Source organism: Calidris pugnax, unplaced genomic scaffold (genome assembly GCF_001431845.1).
Source record: "Calidris pugnax isolate Ruff unplaced genomic scaffold, ASM143184v1 scaffold98, whole genome shotgun sequence".
NCBI lineage: Eukaryota > Metazoa > Chordata > Aves > Charadriiformes > Scolopacidae > Calidris > Calidris pugnax.
In genome coordinates, this window is record NW_015090829.1 from 466,370 (window position 1) to 484,994 (window position 18,625).

At 54.7% G+C, this 18,625-nt stretch overlaps 1 protein-coding gene across 2 annotated transcripts in view; it reads right to left on the reverse strand.

Annotated features, from left to right (window-relative positions):
• The window catches only part of LOC106887256 (chromosome unknown open reading frame, human C15orf52), a 51,472-nt gene extending 38,671 nt beyond the window's left edge, over positions 1-12,801 (reverse strand). The window contains exons 1-5 of one of the 2 annotated variants that reach the window (XM_014940708.1): positions 12,590-12,801; positions 5,262-5,375; positions 3,644-3,748; positions 3,006-3,068; positions 2,446-2,610 (exon numbers count right to left, since the gene is read on the reverse strand). In XM_014940708.1, the coding sequence (XP_014796194.1) occupies positions 2,446-2,610; positions 3,006-3,068; positions 3,644-3,748; positions 5,262-5,375; positions 12,590-12,610 (468 nt within the window). In that variant the 5' untranslated portion in view covers positions 12,611-12,801. The remainder of the gene's footprint in view (positions 1-2,445; positions 2,611-3,005; positions 3,069-3,643; positions 3,749-5,261; positions 5,376-12,589) is intronic. The other variant, XM_014940709.1, reaches the window with a different exon arrangement.
• Between the last annotated feature and the right edge of the window lie 5,824 nt (positions 12,802-18,625).

Sequence of the window (18,625 nt, forward strand, 5' to 3'; positions counted from 1 at the left end):
CAGGAGAGTCCAGACTCTGGCACCAGTTATTTAGCTGCTGTCAGACAAACCCACACTGCTCCCCTTGCAGCATTTCACTGAAAGACTGGACACTGAGAAGTGCCCACCTTCTGTCCGAGGCACGCCCCAGATTTAACGTAGGGTTAAAAATGCCTGTCTGAGGAGTGTCAGGAAAAAGAACAAGGGGAACAAAGGGAAACCCAGGAGTTCTGTCCAGCTGATGCCATTTCCCAGCTGCCTTTCCTTTGGGGCTGCTCCCGTTACAGCCATTTGCAGTGTTTAGGGCTGCATGTAAAGGGTTTCTGCACAGCCCAGCTGCTGTTCTGCTTGAGCCTCGCAGCGGCCACGGGAAGGCTGGGGACGGCCCCTTTGGTTGTCCCAGCGTCACTGAGCAAGTCTCTCCAGGGACACTGGGTGAGTCCTTGCTCGCTGGGAAGCTGCAGCAAATTATCTACCTTCTCTTTTAATCTTCAGCAGCCCAGAGGACACCTTAACGGGGCAGCAGCCACAAATAAGCTTGTAATTCATGTGATATCAAACACAATTTTGACCAAAATACTAATAAATTTTTTCCCCTCTCGCCCAGAAGAGCCCCATGCTCTTCCTACTCATCCATTTTGAGAACTATATTTAAAGTAACTAAAGGATGATTCTGGATTGATGCCACTGGAACATTCACCAATAAATCAGTTTTCCTCTGCCATCAAGTCAGGCTGCTGGGTTGTGCTTTACACCAACACTCAGGAGACACTGGGGGGCTGCTAAGGCCTGGGAAAGGCACTGAATGCAAGCAAATTCATATATACCATACAAGAGGGAACTTACAGGGAGTTTCCACACAGGTTTCTGTGATTCCAGCAGAAAAATCTCAGAGGTCTATTAATCAGCCACACCGAAAAGCCCTGGCACAGAGTTTAAGGCAGCAAAGGGATGCAGCTGCCAGTGCTTTGTGCTAATACAAATCCCCATCCAGGACTTGAATTCTGAGCTATAAATTACGGCTCTAGCTCCAGGGGACACAGCCTGCCTGCGGGAGCCACTCACTCAGCAAAGGCAATTGCCTCAAACAGAAGCCCCCCATGCAGAGCTACACAGAGACCAGAAACCTTGGAGGAGACTCTCAAGTATCTCATTGGCAAAGCTCAGTCAGTAACGAGGATGGTGAGATTTCTATGTACCCTCTCTTCTAAGAAAAACCAGAATTTTTTCCCCTTCCATCAGGAGGTGGTTTGCTTGTGCTGGAATGAGATTTCATTTGAAGGGGATGTTCGCGCTACCAGCAATCTATCTGGAACAAAGGAAATGAGAGGCCTCAGACACTTTCTCCTGAAAAATCATCCTGAAAGGTGCATTATTTACTAAATGATTCAGTTCCTTCAAGGAAGCATATAATGACTTCATAATGGCAGAGTGATTGTGGCCTGTTTCTTCGTGGAAAGAAAGGGTAACTAGGTCATGGAGAAACAGAAATGAAAAGGTATTCAAGCCACAAAATCAGAAAAATATTTCCAAGCTGCCTCAGAGGGAGAAATGTGTCTTTGCCTTTTGTTTACAGCCAAGGTTTTCAGAGCTCCTACCCCGAAGCACCAGGGAAGCAGGAAGGATGGGGTTTTGCTTCATTACGCTGGGGAATGCTTTTGGCTGGGACCTCAGTCACAAAGAGCCCACTCTCCTTCTGTGGGCCAAGCCCGTTGCCGTGCCTAAAGGGGGACCCAGGGGAGCACCATCTGCTGCCACTCTTTCCTTTTTCCAGTGCTGCTGTGACTCCACACGGGAGTGTCCAGGGAAGTGCCCAGGAAGGGACGCTTGGGGATTTAAAAAATTAAGTAGCGTTTCCAATTACTTTTGCTGGTTTGCACAATTTTTAATTAAGTCTGCAAATACTGTGTCACACTTTGTGCTCATCACACTGGGAACGCCAACAGATACCCTTGTGACTCTGCTTTCACTCTGTGTTTAGGACTTCCTGGGATACAGCAACAAGGAGAAATGATGCTGGTTTTACCACCAAACGTCGCTGCCTCCCTGGGAATAGCTGGGCAGTAACACAGCTAAACCTGCCCCAGCTCCTGCTCATTTCCATGCCCTTTCCAGGCACAGAAATACAGTTTAACAAACCCACTGGTGGCCCAGGAGGGCAATGAGGTGATGGATCTCTCAGAACCAGCTCCGTGTGGATGGATGGAGCATGAGGGGTTCAGGAAGCCTGGGAGCTGGTTCCCATGAGTCAGACATGGGGAGGGAAGTGCGTGGCAAGTCGAGATGAAGATGATGCTGTGCTTAAGGACTGAGAAATGACAGAAAAGGAGCAGGAAGGGGACTATTCCTTTGGAGATGAGACACTGGGGGGACACGCTGAGAAGAAAGCTCAAGTGAGAGGCAGAACAGAAGCTCCTTTGTAAGTCAAGAGGCTGCAGTGTAAGAGGAAACCTCTTCCCTGCTCACCTTGGCTTTGTTGTCCATGGTAACAGCCAGCTGCATCCTCTTCCCCATCCTGAATGTGAACATATGATCTGCTTCCTCCTCCTCCTCCTCTTCCTCGCTGCCAATGCCGAACCCCGGGCTCGTAGGACAGGGGCTCCCCCATTTTTCGCTCACAATCCTTTTGTCCTGGAAAATGAGTAATTTCCATTAGCAAATTCAGGCCCCTCAGCTCACCGATGTGATTCCCTTCCCCACACACACCTGCCCATGAGCAGGGGGCCCAGCTACAGAAAAGGGAGGCCTTGCCCCAGCGACGCTCTCTGTGCCCGGCACGGTGCCGTGACATTCCTAGGGAACAAGGGGCTCCTTGTCTGCTCAGCAGCAAAACCCACAATTACAGCGGGTCTGGAAAATCCTTTGCACTTACAAATCTGACATTTCAGACTAAAATGCCAGAGTCATAGGAAACAAATGTCATGCTCATCTCTTTCTGCAGCACTCTGAGTTACATCAGGAAAGCCTAAGTCCTGATGGAGATGGCCTTGGAAGCCAAGTGGCTGGCTCCTGAGGGTGGTGCTCACCATCGAGAGGGCTGGGCTATCTTGTCCATAGTGTTCAGTCTGGGTAATTGCATCTTTCAGGTCCTGTATGAGAGAAAAACGTGTGCATGCACCTCTGGAGAATGGCAAGGGCCAGGGAATGGCTGAGACGTGAGCAATGCACTAGGCTGGATCTAACAACCCAGCAGTTCTGAGGATGGGCTGGCCTGCTCTGACAGAGGACTTTCCCCAGGGGTTCCAGCAGGACTGGCTGGATGATTTACCAAGCCACACACTGCCAGGAGGGGTGGACAGGGCTTGCCAGACACAGATCCAGTCCGGTTAGGAAGGAAGCCTGGCACTTGCAGCATTTTCCCCAGTTGTGGAAAGCCCCAAAGCAACCAAGGGCCAAGGCTGCCTGTTCACACATTCATTTACTTGTTTGTTAATCTGTGTCTGGGTACAAGTGCCTGGGCACGGCTGAAAAATTTACATTGATCAGTTAAAATCACATTGAGCACACACCTCTCCAGTTTTTACACCCTCTTTTGAGGGCTTAGGAGCTATGTCCCACGCCTGAAAAAGCTTTGCTGTGGAGGCTACTCCTCTCAGAAATGTCACTTTGTTGAGGCAGGACTGGAGTGAGAACTGGCCGATGGTGAAGGAGAGGCAGCACTTACATTGTGAGCCTTGGTGATAGTAATCATGAGTCCATCTTGCTTGGGTCTCCTGGAGGTAACAGCCATTCCCTCCTGCTCAGCTCGCTTTTTGTCCTCTTCTATTTCCTGAAACAGATATATATCCTTATCATCAGCCAGTACCTGGATGCCTATAGATGTCCATTTTCCTATTTAGGATTTCTCCTGAGTGGACCCACCTCTAAGAAGGAGTGGACCAACTTGTGTCTCATCCGTGTGCCCTTGGGAGGGGTCACAGGCAGCTGTGACCTGCATTACCTGCCACTGTGCCACAGGCACCTTAGTAAATCTCTTGTTGGCTCAGAGTGCCTGCTGTGGTCACAGCACATGCAATGGGAAGCAAGCCCAGAGGCTGAAGACACACCAGGTCTGCAGAAAGGGAGAACTGTGCACAGGAGCCATGGTCCCTGTGCCAGTCTGGGGACAGGGCATCATCTGTGGCCAAGGGAAGGTGGCTGAGATCTGGCTATCTACTAGGCAGCTTCTCCTAGAAGCCAAGGGGTGGTGGCAGGTGGGCAGCATTTCATCCGGGGGTGAGAGATCCTCTCCCCCAGCTGCTTGTGGCATTTGACCTTTCCCATTGCTTTCCACCAGGTACCATTTTTTGCTGCCACCAGAAAAGGTCTAAAATAGCTTCTGTGGTATCAAAGGAAATGTCCTCTAAGCAAGGCCTAGCCCAGAGCATCACTCCCATCTCTCAGCTCTGGATCCAAGACACAAAGTGCCCTCTGGATTTTGGGCTTTCAGCACAGCTGTCAGACTCCAGACTGCCCACCCAGCTGGCACATGTTAAAGAGCCCCTAAAGCCAGGTGGCCTCAGGCACAGGCAGAACATCCCAGACAAGCCAAGGGGCACCCTCTGTACTGCTCTGCACGGCCATATGCAGACACTCGTGGAGAAGGGTAAACACACCCACAGGGAGAGCTCCAGGTCACCATAATGTCACCCAAACCAGCTCATACAAGCCAGGCTGGCTACCTCCTGCAGGCCACTAGGCAGACTCTCTTGGCCAAGGCAGGATCAAAAAACCCGGGGGTGTAGCTGGAGCACTTCCTCCTCATACAGAGGGTAAGGCTGCAGTAACCAACAGCCTGCTAAAGCCTTGATTTGCCTTCATCTTCCTTGTGTTTTCATGGGAACTCTTTTGGACACCTCCGTGCTCCATGGAAACACTGGGACTGGCCAGGGAAGAGCTTCAACTGATACCACTGCCCTGGTAGGGGAAATAAACCTATCAAATGTCTTGAGGAAGCAATGACCTGTGCATCCAGGAGGATAAGCAGGAGGCACTGGGAAGGACAGACAGGAAAGTCAGCGAATATGAGGTGCAGGGGTGGGAAAGGTGTGATGCAGACAGAGGAAGACAGCAGGGCAAGAGGAGACTCGGCAGCAGCAAGGCAAGCAGCATGACCCTGCTTTCCAACGCAATTCAGGAGCTGTAGCTAAAGGCAGAGCTCTGCCCACCTGCTCCAAATGCTTCCTGACGTTAAAACATTAAATATATAACAAAGTCACTCTGACACTGCTGACCATTTCCTGCACACTGTGAGCTGAGGACTCCAAATCAGAGCTGGGGAAGGTCAGAACCCTCAGCCTCACCTGGTATCTCCGTATGAGCGCTTCATTCTTTTTCCGCAAAGCCAGGATTTTCTTATCGAGTTCAACATCTTTCTGTTCTTTCTTCCTTAAGACTGCATCGTCCACAGCAGCATCCTGAAAACAGAAGGAGTGAAGATCTTCTCAGTTGTCACACCAAAACAGGATGAAACCTGCTCCTGTTTGGATAGGGTGGAAAGCGTAAGCCTTTCCCCACCATTTCTCCCGTTTGTCCTCCATTAAAAATAATATTGTATCTTGTAAACTGATTTTTTCCTGGCAGAACTGACCTTTTCTTTTTTTACAGTTTTTGTTGATCAACGAGGCAGTTAGAGCAAAAAGCTGCTGCCCCACCTTGATGGCTGTCGGTAGGCTTCAGAGTTAACACCCTGCTTGGCTGCATGCAGTAATTGACACCTCTCTCTGCTGTTGGTTCAGGTGTTCTCAGGCACATCAGTTCCCCTCCATTTACATTCAGAAAGCACCTTGGTTACCACAGGGGGATATCAAATTGGATTTTTAAAATTCTTGTGACAGCAGCGTCTAGCGAAAATGAATGCTGAGGAGTATCAACCCACTGCAGCAAGCAGATCCATATCGTCTAGACTCTGCCTGGCGTTTGCATGAGGAGCAAGGTGGCAAGGCTGAGATCTCCAAGGCACTACAGGTTTATTTTTAAACAGCGTTTTTGTGCTCTCCTTATCAGCGTGGCACCTGCATGCTGCAGGGATCTCATATTCCCTCTCCTCCGCTCACACCGAGAGCTGGATAAGACAAAGTGAGAGTGGGGAGGGGAGGAAAGGAACCCCAAATCTCTGAGCAGGCACTGCAGGCCTGGATTTCTGTTCTGCTGGGATTCCAACTCTAACCACCAACAGGCTGCCCCCAGCCTGCTGCCTTTGCCATTCACCCCTGTGCTGTAAATCTGCCCTGCATCAAATCCAGCTGCCACACGCGATGCACACTACCCACAGCCTCAGCAAAGTTTGAAGGAATCGAGAAGCAAAAGGAACGAAACTGTCACCCATCCTGCTACAACTGGATCTTGCTCCTCTGGGGGACCCTCAGGGCTGTGTCCCTGTGAAGAGGAAACATCCACCGTGTAGCCACAGGCCTACCCAGGGTCCCCGAGGGCTAGCAAAGAGGATTCTTTGTGCCAATGTCCTCTGTGGCCCCAGTGCTGCACATGCCCCTCTCGTCCCCGTCCTCTCCTTAGACCTGTCAAGGTCTCTGGGGCTGGTGTCAGTCCCTGCTCTCGGGCACCTCAGCCCCCAGCCCTACCCTGGGGCAGGAGTGGGGCCTGCTCAGAGGAAGCTGTGCCCACCTCCATCCCCAGCCCTGGAAACTCTCCCCGCTCCCCTGCCCGGTGCTAACCTGACACCTTCTACGAGCCTAGTCCTTCAACCACCCCAGTCTCATGGGTATACTGGGAAAAACTGGCGAAGATTCCATCACGAGGACGCGGCTGCAGGGCGCCCTGTGAGGGAGAGGCCACGGGCCGCCCCCAAATGGTTCCAACCGGTTCCAACCAGTTCCCGCAGGGGCCGCCCACCAAAACTCAGCCAATCAGAGGAGCCCAAGGGGCCTCTCAGCCAATCAGAAGTGCCCATCGGGCCTCTCAGCCAATCAGGAGGGCCCGTGGTGCCCCTAAGACCCCTGAGGGGCGAGGCGCCCCAGCAGCCCGCGGGGAGCAATGGCGGCCGTGGGGAGCGGGCTGGGAGGGAAGGGGAGAGGGGCCAGCGCAGGAGGAGGTGGAGAACAGAAAGGCCCTGCTGGGGGGAGGAGGAGAGAGTCACAGAATGGTTCAGGTTAGAAGGGACCTTAAAGCCCCCCCAGTGCCACCCCCTGCCCTGGGCAGGGACACCTCCCACCAGCCCAGGTTGCTCCAAGCCCCCTCCAACCTGCCCTTGAACCCCTCCAGGGATGGGGCAGCCACAGCTTCTCTGGCCAACCTGGGCCAGGCTCTCACCACCCTCACACCAAACAAGTTCTTCCCCACAGCTCAGCTCCATCTCCCCTCTTTCAGGGTCCAACCCTTCCCCCTCCTCCTAGGGCTCCCCTCCCTCATCCAGAGTCCCTCCCCATCTGAAAGAACCCCAAATCTCTGAGCAGGCACTGCAGGCCTGGATTTCTGTTCGGCTGGGATTCCAACTCTAACCACCAACAGGCTGCCCCCAGCCTGCTGCCTTTGCCATTCACCCCTGTGCTGTAAATCTGCCCTGCATCAAATCCAGCTGCCACACGCGATGCACACTACCCACAGCCTCAGCAAAGTTTGAAGGAATCGAGAAGCAAAAGGAACGAAACTGTCACCCATCCTGCTACAACTGGATCTTGCTCCTCTGGGGGACCCTCAGGGCTGTGTCCCTGTGAAGAGGAAACATCCACCGTGTAGCCACAGGCCTACCCAGGGTCCCCGAGGGCTAGCAAAGAGGATTCTTTGTGCCAATGTCCTCTGTGGCCCCAGTGCTGCACATGCCCCTCTCGTCCCCGTCCTCTCCTTAGACCTGTCAAGGTCTCTGGGGCTGGTGTCAGTCCCTGCTCTCGGGCACCTCAGCCCCCAGCCCTACCCTGGGGCAGGAGTGGGGCCTGCTCAGAGGAAGCTGTGCCCACCTCCATCCCCAGCCCTGGAAACTCTCCCCGCTCCCCTGCTCGGTGCTAACCTGACACCTTCTACGAGCCTAGTCCTTCAACCACCCCAGTCTCATGGGTATACTGGGAAAAACTGGCGAAGATTCCATCACGAGGACGCGGCTGCAGGGCGCCCTGTGAGGGAGAGGCCACGGGCCGCCCCCAAATGGTTCCAACCGGTTCCAACCAGTTCCCGCAGGGGCCGCCCACCAAAACTCAGCCAATCAGAGGAGCCCAAGGGGCCTCTCAGCCAATCAGAAGTGCCCATCGGGCCTCTCAGCCAATCAGGAGGGCCCGTGGTGCCCCTAAGACCCCTGAGGGGCGAGGCGCCCCAGCAGCCCGCGGGGAGCAATGGCGGCCGTGGGGAGCGGGCTGGGAGGGAAGGGGAGAGGGGCCAGCGCAGGAGGAGGTGGAGAACAGAAAGGCCCTGCTGGGGGGAGGAGGAGAGAGTCACAGAATGGTTCAGGTTAGAAGGGACCTTAAAGCCCCCCCAGTGCCACCCCCTGCCCTGGGCAGGGACACCTCCCACCAGCCCAGGTTGCTCCAAGCCCCCTCCAACCTGCCCTTGAACCCCTCCAGGGATGGGGCAGCCACAGCTTCTCTGGCCAACCTGGGCCAGGCTCTCACCACCCTCACACCAAACAAGTTCTTCCCCACAGCTCAGCTCTATCTCCCCTCTTTCAGGGTCCAACCCTTCCCCCTCCTCCTAGGGCTCCCCTCCCTCATCCAGAGTCCCTCCCCATCTCTCCTGGAGCCCCTGGAGGGACAGAGGTCTACCCAAGTGGGACCCAGGGGGGAGCCACCAGGGGAGAACCCCCTGTGCTGGTGCTGAGGTCCACCCGAGTGGGACCCAGGGGGAGTCACCAGGGGAGAACCCCCTGTGCTGGTGCTGCCCTCATCTCACCGAAGGCACAGGGTGCCCCGTGCTGAGAGGGACAGAAAACCAAAAAATGGGGTAGAGTAGTATGAGGAGGGAAGCAGGGGTGTTTTTTCCTAGGGGTGTGTTTGGGTTTATTTTTCTTTAAAACCAGAATTGGTTGTTAATAGATGGTTAATTGGGAAATAAAATTGATTAAAGCTCTCTGAAGCAGCAAAGCATTTTCGCTCGCAATGCATGGGCAAGGCATGTTTTTGCCCATCCCTGGTGGCTTCCTGTCCTCAGAAGAACACCGAGACTCTCAGGACAATGGTTGGTTTCCCCATTTTCATGGGACGAACCCGCGATGCCTCCCTGCGAGCGGGTGTTCCTGCTGCCCTCCCCTCTTCAGGGCCCGTGGCTGTGCCCACCCCCAGGGCAGAACCCCCAGCAGCATCCTCCACGGCAGGCCCTGCAGCGCTCCGGGCTGGGAAGAGCTTCTGCGCAGGCAAGGAGGGGTTTTTCCTTCATTAATCATGACATAGCAGGTGTGACCTCCCTTGGGGAAGGCCACGTCAGGGGCCAGCCACGGCAGCTGGGGACACGGGATCTGGCCCTGAGGCCCGCCATGCCCCGGGTGCCGTCCTGCTGGCCGTGGGCCAGGCTGCCGGGATCCCCAGGGCCCGGCCACCGGCGGTAGCCAACGGGCTTGCAAAGCCCTTTCTCCTGGGAAGGGAGGGTTTCTCCTGGAGACCTCGGCTGCCTTTTGCCCGGTCCTAAGGAGGTCACCAGGGGAAAAGCTGGAGCGGCGCAGGTCCGGAGGAGGGGACGGAGCGGTGCCGTCTACACAGCCCTTCTCAAACCCAGCAAACACACAGTGTGAAGCCCAAGCTCGAAGGCAAAGGGTAAAACCACAGATGCTACAGCCCAGGGGAGGGGAAGCCTTGACTCTACGACATGTTCCCAGCTACATGTTCAAGGCCAGGCTGGATGGCTATTTGAGAGCATGTTCCCAGCTACATTTATGAACTCTACCCAGCCATGTACAGGGGCTCCGGCCTCCTGGAGATGTATATTTATAGTGTGCCAGTGCATCGAATGAGGCAGAATTCAGGCATGATGAACCTGGCCCTTGATTTTTATGGGTCATGTAGCATTTTGCCCGGGTGGGAATATCCTGCCTGTTTGAAAGTACACAGCCACGTACAAGGGCTCTGGCCTCCTGGAGATGTATGTTTATAGTGTGCCAGTGCATCGAGCAAGGCAGAATCAAGGCATGATGAACCTGGCCCTTGATTTTTTATGGGTCATGTAGTATTTCGCCCAGGTGGGAATATCCTGCCTGTTTGAAAGTACGGGATTTTAGATGAGCTGTAGGAATCACCTCCTTAACATGGGAAGTTTTTCACCTACTGGGGAGACGGGCACCAGGGAAGAATGTGGGCAGGCTTGAGCAACTGGACCTTCCAAAAATAATTCTAGGTAGCGTGTGGGAACTCAGCCAGGGGTGAGCATCCCTGCTCTCCCAAAAGTGTCACCGGCCTCCGGGAACCAGGGCTGCAAATGTCCCCTGTGTCCATGGCCAGCGTTCGCCTTCAAAGGAAGGGATCCAGCTGAATGATCCCGCATCCCTGAGACACTAGGTCTAACTTTTGGGGGCTTTACATGAAAAAGCACCCCAAAGGTAACTAGGTTTCAGCTCTGATCAAGCAGATCTACGCTTGATCTGCACATAATAGGGCCACGGATGGGGGGAGAGGTACATCATGGGTACATCAGAGGTACAACAGGATGGGTACATCATATTTTTTGGAGAAAAAGGACTAAAGGTTGAAAATGTGCTGCCATCACCAAGGAGGTGTTGCTGATTGTCGGGAACCAGAGAGGGGAAAGGCAGGAGACCCTGTTTGCTGAAGCAGACCCTGCACGAGCGCCTCTTCCCTCCTACCCCCAGGGAGGGGTGTTTTATCCGCGCTGATTTCACAGCCCTTGCCAAGAGCCACTCTGCCAGACACAGGTGCCCATTTGTGTTCAGGTGCAACAACGGGGACATTCAAACCTCCTCCAGGCATTCTCCTGTGGGACAATGGGATTTTGTCAAGGTCTGGGGAGAGTGAGACGCGCTTTTCCACCACCGTCCATCAACCGGGTACGCTCCAGGTGAGTGTATTGTATATGTGGGTGGATACACTTTCCTGGCCATTTTGCAAGGCTGATTAACGCTGAATTCAGTGTTTACCCGCACAGAAGCCATTCTGTGAGCCCTCAATTGGCAGGTTCGCTGAGTGCTGGGGTGTTGGCTGCTGGAGGGTGGGATCAAAGCGGTGTGTGCCCTCAAACACACCCCTTTCATCTCCACATTCCTTTGAAGGAGGGCTGACAAGGCTGCCGGCTCGCAAGAATTTAAAAATCCCGGCAGAGGTGGTGTTTGTGCTCTTTTCTTTTGAAAGGCAAAGGATGGGAAAGACCTGTCGGGCCGTTCTCCCTCCCGGCACGAGACTGCACATTTGTCAGCATTTTGTCTACGTTGCAACACAGCTAGTGCCGGGGGGAGGGGGGTCCTTCCATTTCCAGCTGGAAACGAGTCCCTGGAAGGAAAGTTTTGCTGGTATTCAGCACTTTTTGCCCCCGTTATTAACGAAGCCATTAACGTATTTCTCTCTACACAACCTGTTCCAGCAAGTGCTGGGGAGCTGTGGCCGAGAGGCGCTCCCCTGCCTGCACAGCCCCGCTGTGTGCAGAATGGCCAAGCAGCGTTTGGACCCCCCCGGGGGCTCCCCCATTGTACACGTTAAGCCAAGTCAGCGTTTGCCCATCAGCTGCTGCTCTGAGCCGGCTGGTAACGGGGGGATGTGCCCTCTCCTCCCCTTCTGGAACGAATCGGCCGCCCCAGCCCGTGCCCAGGCTGATGCTGGGGGTGAAAAGTGGCCACTGCGTGCCCTCCCCGGAGCCAAGCTCTTCCGGGGAACCACGGTGCCCGTATGTCACCGCGACGGGGGAGTTATAAATGGCTTTGGCAGAACAAACGTGCCATGGCTGTGAATCAGACAGCAGCCGAGCCCGATGCCTCCTCGATAGCACAGCCGAGCCACGGAGCCGCAGGAGGAGAGGCCTCCTTCTATGGCAAATCAAAATGTCACAAAAAGGAGAAATGGGAAGCGAGCGGCTTCGTGCCTCAATGACATGACGACACCTGGTTCTGTCGTATCCCCCTCTCCCAAGTGGCACAGACACCCCCACGCAGCTCCTGGGGGGCCGGAGGGACGCCCCGCTCCGGGCTGTCTCTGCAGGCAGCGTTTCCCCACACACTGCTCCCATCGCCTGCTCCTCCAGAGAGAGACCCCGGAGGCAGCGGGGTTGGGAGAGCGAGAAAGACAGAAGGTGGGGGGGAGGGAAGAGGAGCGGGGCCCTTCGCTAACGCTCCTCGGCGTCAGCAAATCCATCCGCTCTTTTTAATATCCTCTGGCTTGACAGCTGCAGCCGAAACCCTTGGGATAGGGAACATCCAGCACCGCCTGGGTTTCGGTTTGTTTGCTGCCCCGGCCTCCCCCGCTCCCCGGAGACACATTGTCCTGAACCGGCCACTGCAACCTGCCCTGGCCACGGCCACGCAAACCCCGGCACCCAAAACACACCCCCGGCACCCCCCCACGACGCGGTAGGGCTCGTTTGCCCCCCGTGCCTGCTGGCAGCCGGGAAAGGGGAAAAAAAAAAACCCCAACAAAGCGACAAGCAGGGAAAGGCCACCCTGAAGGAAGCCCCTGCACGTCCTTCGGTGGCTTTTTTGGGGTGAGGGACCCCTCCGGCCCGCGCCCCCCCCAGGCCCCAGCGCGGCGGCACTCACGGCTCGGTGCATGTTGGACATCGGCGGCGCAGCCCGGCGGATTCCAGAGCAGAGCTAAAAGAGGAGAGCCATCAGACGGCCTTTCTCAGCACTGGTTGCACAGCATACAAGATCATGTTTTGATTACAAAAGCCTCGCCTGGGCTCCCAGCCAAGAGCACTGGCTGCCTAATATACCAAGCACAGACAGGGTTTTTGAGTGCCTGTGTCCTCCTCTCCAATCTCACTCTCTTTTAAAAAGAAACACTCCCCCTTTCCCCCCCCGCCTTCCCCTCCTGACTCCTTTTAACTTCCTGATGCCACAAGCCCTGGTTCAAAGTGGGAAACGCCGGGCGAACAATGCAGAATGGATCAGGCAAACAGCTTGACTTCACTTGGTGGCCATTGATGGGGCTGTGGGATTTGTTATGCATGGCTAGCTGCACGCCCGGCGGGGCACCGGGAAAATATCTGGGGTCCTGAATGTCTTCTGAGGGCGAGTATCTGCACGGGAAAACAAGTGCTGGATTTGCCTTTTGCTGGTTAATTTCAGTGTGCTCCGGGAATGATTTCCCCACTTTTAAAACGTGCCTTTTCAGGGAGGCAGCAGAAGCCACGCTGTGGGGTCGGCATCACCAGCCAGCACCATGCCTGGCAGAAAGCCCATAGTCAAAGGAGAGGGCCCCCCAGTAAGTCCTTGTCTTAAAGCTGCCAAAATGACCCCCAGAAGAGTCACAGATAATGGGGCTTGGAGAAAACAGGCAGCACTTGCCCGCTGGGCTCTCAGGTGGCCACGCTCAAACCCTTCTCTCAGCACCACGTCCCGGCTGTGTGTCCTCCCCCAGTGCAGACGGGCTGCCCCTTCCAGTGCCCTCCAAGGACCCAGATGAGACAGAGGTGAACAGGAGATGGAAGCCCACGGGGGAGTATTTTGTTGCCCAAGGACTGATGCACACACCAACCTTTAATGCGGTCCCAGCTATGTTTGTCTGTTAGAGAAACTGAGTGGGCTCGCTGCTGGTACCTACCCGCTCTGAGACCTTTGAGCGGATCAACCACTCAAAAAACCCAAGAAGTTTAACCCAAATTCAACATGGTTCAAGGGAAGCCTTCAAAAGACTCTGAAGAACTGTGAATTTGGCCACTCCCCTGCATATAACTCTGACTGTTGGAGATCAGGACTAGGGCACTAGAAGAGATGGAAGCATGGCTTAGTAAAAGTGCTGAGAGGGAAAGACTGACCCATATTAATTAGTAGCTACTCAAATGATGAAAGGAAACTGAAATGATTTCCCAGGCAGTGCCTCTGGATTCAGGCTGAGGAAGGAAAGGAAGACTCTGCTGTGGATGGAAAATTGGGAAAAAGACACAGGTGCTTTGCTGGAGCCCAGGTGCTTGTCAGGAGGTTTGTGATGGCCAAGTGGAGCGGAGCCACACAGGGCTTCTCCTTGCCCTGGCAACACAGGGGAGATGGGAGGATGGTGCTGCCTTGGGTTTCCAAGCTGGCACAGCCCCTTGTGAGGGTGGAGCGATGGCCCATTTTTGGTTGGGCTGGTGGCTGTGGGGACAAGGTCAGTCCTGGGAGACGATGCTGGGCTGAGCCAGGGAGCCAGTGCTCATGGAAACACTTTTTCCAGCAACTGTACATTATCCTGTTGGTGTGGTGGCTGTGTTCCTGGGCCTGAGGAGCCTGCACGTGCTGCTAACACCCAGGCCCAGGTTAACACAGCCCCACACCGTTCTCCCAAACACCAGCAGGTTCCTTGCACAGCGCAGGGGAAGCACCGTGTACAGTGGGGTCCATTGGATCACCATAACTAAGGGACCACATCCAAGTTGTCAGTGTAAGCTAAGTGCTTGCAAGGAGCTTCTACAGACCTCATAGCTGTGGCATCCAAAGTCCCTGCTGTTATCAATGGTGTGGCCAAGCTCTTCCGGCAATGACAAGCTCTTCCAGCAATGAGCTGTGCCATGAGCAGGCACGAACAGCCCCAAAATACCTTTGCCTTTGCTAACGTCTCTGGAGAGCTGCAGTTCCCTCCAGGGCAGCGTCGGCTCCTCCACTGCCCTCAACACCAACAGCTGACATTTCTCAGCTGCCCTTTTACGATGTCTGAGTGGCACTAATGACAAATCATCATCACCTGAGACTGACGAGGAGGTGAATGCTCAGTTAATGCTGTAGAAACCCAGAGGCAAAAGGGCCCAGTCAAGAGAGCAGCATCTGCAGCTTCAGCAGTGGGGCAGAACAGGTTGGTCTGGGGACCAGTTTGTGCTCTTGAGACTCTCACGGGATGTAGAAATCAGAATCTTATAAATATGCTGACATTTACGGGTTATGTTCATCCACATAGGTTTGCTTGTACCTGGTGTCGTGGCCAGAAAGGGCTGCAGTAACACCAAGGCTGTCCCCAATTTGAGGGCTTGCTCTGAATTGTCAAAAACTCCAGTTTGCTCTTAAATCCCAAGATAAGCACTGCCTTCCCATGGGGTCTGTGCCTCCCTCGGGGTAAGGGTGATCCTCCAGGACCTTCACCCTGGCACCAGGGAGCACCGAAACCCATAGGTCTGCCCCTTGGGAAGAAGAGGAGCCAAAGGTGGTCCCCAGCCTCCTGCTCCAGTGAGAAGGGCATGGGGGCTGTGTGGCATTTTGGGGGTGCTGCAGGACCCCAGGAGACACTGAATCCTTTTCACACGAGCACCCCCACCTCAGTGGGTGAAGCACATCAGAACTGCTCTCTCAGGCCGTTGAGGGCAGCTACTTCCCAGCAGGCACCAACCTGACCCAGCCTTTCAGCCAGCAGGTATTGCATCCGTGTGCCACAGGAAGGATGTTTGGAGAAACCATCTTAATTACTCACCTGGGAACTTGTCCACCACCCCCAGACTTAATCCCTTTATTCTTCTAAAATTGCCAGAAGACCTTTAATAAGCAGGATGGCCTGATTCCGGGCTCTTTATTGTGCTCTGGCTGCTGTGGACTGGCTTGTGCCATCTCCAAAGCCTACTCAGCGCAGAAGCCGTGGGGCACACCCAGGGTAGACACCCCAAGTTGGCTCTGCGGCTTCTGCTTTAGAGAAGGAGGATCTATGAGCTCTTGGTAACTATGGGCATCCCATGAAGGAGCAGTCCCTGCAGCGGACAGCAGCTTTTCTTCAGGAAAGCCTGAAAGCTGGAGGAATCAAGAGGACAAAAGGGGGTTTTGCTGCATTTCCCTGCCGGGGCTGAGCTCCCGTAAGCGCAGCCTCCTGCTGACTGCTTGGAGCCCCTGCTCTCAGCTCAGCATAAAGTCTGCTGGAGATTTTTCTGGAGCAAAGGAAGGAAATCAGGGCACTGACCTGTCCATTTTGTGCTTGTGACAGTGAAATAGCCCCTTTCTCTAGCTGTGCGCTGCAAAGCCTCTCCCTGACCAGTTTCCTCGCAGAGAATCTTCTCTGATGGGAGTCTGCCATCTCCCCGCGCCAGGACAGCGTTCAGCACTTGCAGAAAGTGTTGCTGCACATTTTGACAGCAAAGCTGGATGTTTCTTCTCTGTCTCTGCCTTACACAAAGGCTGAAGGAAAGAGTCTGATCCCTCAATAAACCCAAACCTGACTGCCCCAAGAAGCATTCCTGGCATCCCTTCATCGGCCTGTCCACCAGCAGGAACCGCCTTGGCTTGAAACCCTCCTTCCTTTTCCTTTTCCACTCGGTGAAACTCCTCCAGAGCCACTCAGTCCCATGCTGCCACTTGTCCCAAGTGCACTTCACCCGTTTCATCCTGGCTTCTCTCCCTTTTTTGCACGGCTGTGATTTAGTCAACAGATGGCACTCGGTAACTGCCGGGAGAGGCTGGGAGCCGCCGGCCAAAAAAAGCCCCCCGTAGAAGCTGCCTAAAGTCTGGCAGTTTTGGGAGGGTGTTTTGCTGGTGTGGGGAGGCTGCAGAGAGGCAGTTTTGGGAGGGTGCTTTGCTGTGGTGTTTGGGGCTGCAGAGAGGCCGTGTGCCCAAGGCTCAGAGGCTCTCCTGCTCGCTGCCCTGTGCAGCAATGAACTGGCAGATCTCGCTCCTGAGCAGAACCAAGAACCAGCATCCCCTCCCCAGGGCTGTCAGGGGGAGGCAGGGGGGGGAACACAAAGTCTATCACAGATGAGTTTCCTGGCAGCCCAGAGGCATCTTTCCTGTCAACCACAGAGCAACCTTCCCCGCAATAAGCAAACTCCTCCTCTGCCTCCCTTGCTTCCCCCCACTCTGATCCCTCGGCCAGGGATCTGCAGGATTAAAAGGTGTTTGAGGGGTTTCCTCCTGCCAGCCAGGAGAAAGGCCAGTATATTCCCCAGACTGGGAGGAGGGACCAGCCAGAAACTTCCAACAGGCTTTGGCTGGAGAGACTCACAGGGATGAAAGGACTGCTGAGACGTTCATTTTTAAATGTATCAATACAAAATTAAAAAGGAAAGCTACAAAAGCTAGCTAAAGGATGTAGTGCCAGCTTGGTCCTGCTTAAAATCAGCGAAGATCACATCTGCCTGTTGGAGCTGCCTTCCCATAGAGACACCAAACACAGCACAGAAACCTCTCGGGAGGTGCAGAGCAGCCCTGTCCCCTTTGGAGGACAAGTTTGTCCCCTTTCCCCCCTCCCTGTGCATCCTCCCAGCCCACAGGTCCTTGCCCCAAGTCCTGTGGGTGAGATCTGCGCCGACCCGCCTTTAATGCCACCTCGAATAACTCGTGATCTCATCACCTCACCTGACATTTTCCGCTCCTGAAAAACTTGTCATTCTAGTGCAGGGCCTCTGAAGCCGAGCGAGCGATAAGAGGATCCGTCCTCTTAGTTCTTCCCACTTCCAGACATGCACAGCAGGGCCAAATGCAGCTTTGCTGACCCCATTTGCCACCCCAGCCCCAGCCTTCAGACGTAGGACACATGCCCCAGCCTCGGGAAGGGTGCCAGGCTGTGGCAAGTGGCCGGGTCAGCCAGTCAGGCAGGTTCTTTCCATCTCTTATGGAAATCCAGTCCTTGGGGAAAGCAGGGAGAGCTGCAGACACCAACTGGTCTGCCCTGGGTGAAAGCTGTCATCAGCAGGGGCCAAGGGAGGTTCCTCCCTCCAGCCCATGGCTGCAGCCCAGATCCAGAGGACGTGGGCAGCCCAATGGCCTCTAACATGTACTTCACAAGCTGGAAACGAGCATGCCAAAAGCCAGCTGGCTGTTACCATGGCCACACACCCCTTGTGAACTACAAAAAGTCAAAATTATTCGAGACAGGGCTGCTCTGGGGCTACACCGGTGGCAGCGTGACCCACTTTCAGTCTGATGCAGGAAGAGAGAATTGGCAACCTCAGCAGCTGCTCTCAGGGCCCATGAGTGCCTCTCGTCCCAACCCAGCTCCATGAAAACCTACCAAACCATTTCACTTCCCTGGGCCAGCAGAACTCGAAAGCAAATGCCAGAGACCAACCTTGGCTCCAGGGTCTGAGCTGGACGGAGGACTCGTCAGGGTCTCCAGCGGCGTCGCATCCCACCGGTGCTGCATGGGCTCGGCGTGGGCTCAGCCGGCGGCCAGACGGGCTTTTCAAGGGATGGGGCTGATTTGGAGGCCAAGCTCAGGGAAGGCACAAGGGCCAGTCTGCAAGAGGCAGAGAGACGCCTGAGAAGGGAGGAGATGAAAAGGAGAGTCGAGGTGGCAATTAAATATTAAAGGACCAGTTCAACAATAATTAATACTTGAGTGGAGCGAGAGGGTGGAGGTGCGTGGAGCGCTGGCAGACACTTGCTGGCTGTGCCTGGCTGGCTGAGTGCTTCACTCGAGTGGCAGAAAACTCTTGAAATTGCAAATAATCCATGCTCCAGCAGGATGGAAATCATGATTCAAGAGGGTGAATTAAAACCCAGCTGGAGACACTGCTCCTTCCCCCAGCTACGGCCAGAATTCGAGCCACACTGGCCTTATTTCAACCCTTGACCAAGCAGAGGAGGCTCAGCTTGGGATAAATTTCTATCACGTTTACCAAGGTCCAAGAGGAGACCACACAATTACCCCGGGAGGTTTCCTAACTGGGCACATCACATCGCACTCAG